The sequence below is a fragment of the Odocoileus virginianus genome, chromosome 17 (assembly GCF_023699985.2).
Source record: "Odocoileus virginianus isolate 20LAN1187 ecotype Illinois chromosome 17, Ovbor_1.2, whole genome shotgun sequence".
NCBI classification, from domain to species: domain Eukaryota; kingdom Metazoa; phylum Chordata; class Mammalia; order Artiodactyla; family Cervidae; genus Odocoileus; species Odocoileus virginianus.
In genome coordinates, this window is record NC_069690.1 from 19,224,478 (window position 1) to 19,230,477 (window position 6,000).

Consider the following 6,000-nt stretch of genomic DNA (forward strand, 5'->3'; position numbering starts at 1 on the left):
CAATGCCAAGCAAGATTTCAGCGATCCCACCAGCCGACTGGCTGCAGTGGAAGAGAGAAGTGGGTGCCCGCAGTTTTGATGAGTGTTTGTTTGAGCCAGGGCAGGTTCCACGGAGACAGACTCGGAAACCTTCCTTCCGCAAGGCACAGAACCCCCCATTGTCTCCCTAACATTCCCTCGCTGCCCACTTCACGGCCAAGCTTCCCTCGACCCAGGACTGATGAAGTTGGAGCCCTGAGCAAGTGGGGGAAGGAGGACCTCAGGGTTGGGTGCCAGTCCTCCCGTGAAGTGTCTGCGGCCATGGGGTGGGTGGGGGGCCGGAGCAGGACGGCAGGCCGGGAGGGAGGAGGAGCTCTGGGAGTGTGCAAGGGTGGAGGGTGGAGGGAAAGGGCTCCGGGGAGGACGGAGTTTTTATCCCAAGACTTCAGCTGTTGCAGCCCAGGGCAGAACAAGGAGCCAGATAGGGGTCCCCGGGCCCCTCGAGTTTCTCCCTGGAATGGTACTCTAAATCCCGACCTCTGCGTGGCAGCGCCAAGGCAGAGAGAGGTGGGCGAAGTCCCAATTCCGGGTCCCGCCGCCATCTGGCCCCGTCCCTCCGCTGTGAGAGGCCCCGGAACCGGCGGCAAAGTCGAACGAAGTTTGGCGGGCGACAGGGGAGGCGGGACTGCGGGCCGCCAGCGGGACCGTCCCGACTCACTGCCCTGTGCCGTCCTCACCCCGGCACGCGCACCCCAACGCTCCTAGACGCCCAGGGAGTATGGAAAGGTAGCGCGCGGGTGAACGCGTGAGTGTGTGCGGGGAGGGGTGGCGTGATGAATTGCAGCTGAGAAATCCCATTAGATCCGGAGAGATGATTAAAGGCGAGGTCTCGGCCGGGTGCGAATGGCGGGAGCAGCGGCAGCTTCCCGCCCCGCGGAGCCCGCGCCCCGCCCGGCTTGGCCGGCGCGGGGGGCAGAGCAACCGGCGGAGCGCGGTGCCCGGGCTGGGCAGCCAGATACGCGGAGCTGAGCTCGGGGACAGTCCTCTCTTCCCACCCCCGGGACCCTGCCCCTGCCGCCGGACGCCGGGGTCCCTTACCGTGAGCCAGGAGCGCCAGCAGCGAGGGCAGGAGCAGCAGGGCTGCCGGGGGCATGGTGCCGGTGGCGGCCGCGCCCCAGATCGGGGCTGCGACGGGAGGGCTGGGAGCTCAGCAGGGCTCAGGCGCGGGGGACAGAGCCGGGTCCGACCCGGGAAGAGGGAGCGTGGCCGCTGCCACCGCCGCCACCGCCAGCGCCTGACAGAATCAGCACCACGGCCAGCGCCTGGCGTCGGCGCCGGGGATCGCCGCGCGGGCTGGGGGCGGGGGCGCGGGAGGAGCGGCTTACCGTAAAGTCTCAAGCAAAGGCGCAGAAGACCCAGAGGCGGGAGGACAGCCTCCCTGCGCCGCCGCCAGCTCTGAGGAAGGACTTCCCCCTTGCTAATGTGGGCACACGGCCCCCGCCCTTCCCCGCTGCCCACGCCCAGCCAAGTCTGCCGCCCTCTTCCTCATTAGCAGCCTACCGAGGAGGTGAGGTTCTAACCTGAGGTCTCCGTGAGAGAGCCACCCTGTCACCATCTCTCCCCACCCCATCCTGGTACCTGAGGGCGCCAAGGGTGACCTGGGAAGGCGTCCCCGAATGAGGCAGCTGGAGAGGCCCGCGTGCCCTTGTGGCAGCTCCGTCCTGAGCCTATAATGAAGATGGCTTTTGAGCGTACAAAGGACAATAAATTATTACTTTGCGCTCAATAAATGCCAGGGCTCCAGGCAGCTGCATCAGCAGCAAACTGTGCTCACAGAAAAGCTTAATTATCCTGATATTATAGTTAAAAGCCAGTAGTACTTGTGTCCTGGGAAGACATTCTACATTTGGCAGGAGCTAACCTGGCCAAACTGTGGGCAAGTGAAGGTAATATCCTGGGTCCCCATGTGGCCCTGAATCTCCAGGACCCTGCCTTGGCCCGCCTACAGGACCAGAGAAGCCACAATGCTAGCCAGTGAGAGCAGACCCTTCACATCCATCCCTGCCCAGGTTCCTGGAACTGGTGGAGAAAATGGGACAGGCACTGGGGTGGGGTGTGTGTGTGGAGTGTGAGGGCATTTCCCTAGGATTATTTTAGATAGAGACTTGAAGGAAGGCCAGGGGGGTAGCCAGGGAGGTGGTTCCATTCAAGGACATGGACAAACAAGCTTCGAGGGCTCTGCTTGGACTGAGGAGCCCCAGTGAGTCACAGAACAGCAAAGAGGGCAATCAGATCCCTGAGGCAGATGTTTAGATCCAGAGGTTTTTCTGGCTCCAAGGATGAGCTCACTGGAAGAGCCTCAGTAGACAAATGAGACATCACCCTGTGACCAATGTTATTCTCCTTGTAGAGGAAGAAGAGGGCTGAACTTCCTGTGGCTCCCTGGGAGAATAGCTTTCTGTTCAGGTCTTTGCGCATGAACTTGGCTCTTCTCCAAAGCTTCCAGACCCCAGTCATTGTCCAATGCCCTTCCTTGTCTCACCCTGGAAGCAGGTGGCAAGACTTCCACTCTGAAGTCTCATTCCTCAGAGTCTTTTGGTCCTTACTACTATCACAATTTTACAGCTCTACCTCTCAGAGTCTCTCTAGATTCTCTTGCTGTGGGCTCTGAACAGCTACCTTGATGGCTGTATATAAGCCTAGACAACAGGCAGGTGGCATGTAGAATTATCTGGGGGTATCACTGGGAGAGAATTCCTGGACAATCGTTTCAAGAAACAGAAAAAACAGGGCAGTAGCAGATGGATGGCAGAAGGGAGGGGACTTGACAAAAGAATCAGAGGTAAGGAGAGAAAGCCAGGAAAGAAGATGCAGAGGGGAGGGAGGAAGAGAGTTGCCAACAGAGGATGGAGGTAGAAGGTTTTGTGGCTCAGGGGAGGAAATGCTGGCAAATGGCAAGAGATTCCTCCTTGAAGTTATTTCTGAGCTCCTCCTTGATTCTTTGGCTCCTCTGAACTACGCAACTTGGGCAGAGGAGGGTGAATCATGACCCAGGGATGAACCTTGTGTGCCAGGATGATTCATGCAAATTTGGAGGCTGGTGGAAACTGTGTTCCTTGATAAGCTGGGCAATACTCACAAAAAGGAGGAGCTCAGGAACCTGTCACATCATGGTTTCTATTGCCTGAAATAACCGAGGCATTCAGGAGTGGGGGGGGGGGGTGTCCAATAAAGACTACAAGTCCCAGAATTCATCACCCTGCCCTGAGCTCAGGGGATGGATTTGTCCTGCATTATGGGAAAAATATGCACCTAGGTTCTCTGTCCCTCCCTCCTAAAGATGGTCAATGTGGCCTCTCTGCAATGGGCTCCTAGCTAGGTTGAGGCAGAGATTGCACCAAATTGGGAAGCAGTAGAGTTTCTGTCACACCTATCTTCAACACCTCTGTCAACACTTCAAGGGGCTCATTCTGCCCAGATCTTAGCATCACCCACAAATTAAGTACAATAAGATGCCCTAGGGAACACTGAGCTCTATGCTACAGATTTACAATACACTCAAGTCGTATATGCATTTGAAAGTGGCAGCCTGGGGAGACTTCCAAGGCTCCCTTTACTGGTCTGGTTTCTCCTCTTTGCTTTGTGTCCCCCACCTGATCATTACCCCAGAGGGTGTTGGACCTCCTTGTCTATGTAACTGCTTGCTTAATTGTTTTCTGTACTAGTTGTCAACTCTGTGAAGGCACAGAACAAGTCTATCTCTTCCACTCCCAACCTAACTGGTGCCCCCCATATAGTAGATGCTTAATAAATGTTTGTGAATAAATGATGTCATGCCCATGGCAGGTCATTGGTGCTAAATTCATGCTGTGAGATAATGGAGAAGGGGACAATTGCTTTTGGGGGTGAAGGGAAGTCATTGAGAGCTTCACACAGGAGATGGGTTGACTGAAATCAGCCTTTTTTTGGTTGATAATTTTTAAAAAGCATTATTTTTAAAAAATTTATTGACTCCCCTGGGTCTTAGTTGAGATAAGTGGGATCTTTGATCTTTATTGTGGCATGCAGGATCTTTAGTTGCAGCATGTGGGATCTAGTTCCCTGACCAGCGACCAAGCCTGGGGCCCGCCACTAAACCACCAGGGAAGTCCCTGAAATTAGCCTTAATTACACCTTAGGTTTCAGTCAAGGGAGAGGAAGAAGGAGGGTATCCAGAGTGGAGGGAGTGATTTATGCAAATACAAGGTGGTGGAAAATGCAAGGTGAGCTGGGGTCAGTGAGAAGACTGGTTCTGGAGGAGCAGGGAGTCTCTGTAGGGACACAGTCGGAGAAGGGAGGGGCCAGGCTTTGTGGTCGTCTGAGTCATAGGACAGCCTTAGTGACTGTACTGCAAAGGGTTATGCCATCACAAAGATCTTTACTCCAAAACCAGAAAATCTGGAGTTCTTACGGTGGGTTTTCAATGACCATGGCCAGTGACAGGAGCTGAGGGGTTTACTGCTCACTCAGATGGTGGGGGAAGGGATCTGAGTTACAACAGCTGCATTAGGACTGGGAGCTAGAGAGGGGCTTTCCAACCTCAGGGACTCTCCTAGCCTCTGGCCAGAGCATGCCAGACATCCAGCACAGCACCCCCTGGAGAAGCCAGCCTCACTTCCCCACTCCCAAACAGCCCATCAGTTTGCGGCATCACGGTCATATTGGTGACTTATTTTGAAGTGCCTGGATGACACTTCCTTTCTGAGTGAGAGAAGAAGAAAATTAGTCTTCAAGACAGCTTTCAAACCAAAGCTACATCTTGTGGAGCCAACGGGGTTTTGAAGTTTCAGGGAAGCAGGGACAGGGGCTACCTCCTCTGTCCAGAGACTCCTGGGGCACAGGGCAGTCTGCTCACCTCAACCCACTCCTCAGGGGGTGTTCCAAAACCCTGCAGCATCTGGAACAGTCTGGGATGCCATGGCTCCAACCAAGCTTCCCTTTGTACGTGCCTGCTCAGTTGCTGAGTTGTGTCTGACTCTTTGCGAACCTATGGACTATAGACTGCCAGGTTCCTCTGTCCATGTGATTTCCCAGGCAAGAATGCTGGAGTGGGTTGCCATTTCCTTCTCCAGAGGATCTTCCCAACCCAGGGATTGGATCCACATCTCCTGCATTGGCAGGCCGATTCTTTACCCCTGAGCCACCAGGGAAGCCCCAGCCAGGCTTCCCAGAGAATCCAAAATCAACCCTTTGAATTTAGGGGCAGGAGGAGGGCTCTGCTCTCTTAAATGGGAGTCCTGACTACTCAGCATTTGCTCCTGCTCTGGGAGGAGGACCAGATCAGCTCTAGCAAGAGCCCAGGGTGGGTGGAGACAGCAGCAGAAAAGGGATGTGAGCTGCTTTCCATCTCTAGACTGAGGCCTCCAGCCTGCCCACCACCCCCAGCCAAGGTCTTTGATCCTCCTCAGCTCCATAAATGTTTAATGCCACTGGCTGGGCAGAAATGAGGCAGGTGCTGAAGTACAGAGACTGGGCATAGGACTTAAGATCCGTGATGCTGGCTAGATTATTTTCATGTAGGAGCCCTGGGATGGGTGGGAGGAGGCCTTGCCCCTCCATGTGACTGAAGTCCCAGGATTCAAGTTTGTGGCACTAATGAAGGAAACTCTAAAAACCCACCAAGGGGCTGAAAATAAAATGAATAATCAATTGCAGAAGCCCAGTTCCCGGTTTGATTGAAGGAGAAAGATGGAAAGTTAAATGACAATCAAATGCAAATACAGCTCAACAAACACTACAGCAATTACCAGGCGCAGGAACCACATGGTGTTTGCAGGCAGCAGGGGTTGGCAATTTGGAAGCCTGGGCTTATGCAGAGGTGATGGGCGTGGGGCCATTTTAATGGACATTTAAATAGATACAACACCCCCCCCCCCTTCCTGCATCTACTTTGCATACACTGCTACTGAATGGGGAACTGGCATTCTGCATCCAGAGGAAGGTTATACCACCTTCTGTGGCTGCCTCCGCCTCATTTCAGAG

The 6,000-nt window shown here is 54.6% G+C and overlaps 1 protein-coding gene across 3 annotated transcripts in view; it reads right to left on the reverse strand.

Annotated features, from left to right (window-relative positions):
* The window catches only part of SEZ6 (seizure related 6 homolog), a 47,923-nt gene extending 46,588 nt beyond the window's left edge, over positions 1-1,335 (reverse strand). For 2 of the 3 annotated variants that reach the window (XM_020911767.2, XM_020911766.2), the window contains exon 1: positions 1,078-1,334. In XM_020911767.2, coding sequence (XP_020767426.2) covers positions 1,078-1,132 — 55 coding nt within the window. In that variant the 5' untranslated portion in view covers positions 1,133-1,334. Of the gene's footprint in view, positions 1-1,077 lie in introns of all 3 variants that reach the window. The other variant, XM_070478768.1, reaches the window with a different exon arrangement.
* Between the last annotated feature and the right edge of the window lie 4,665 nt (positions 1,336-6,000).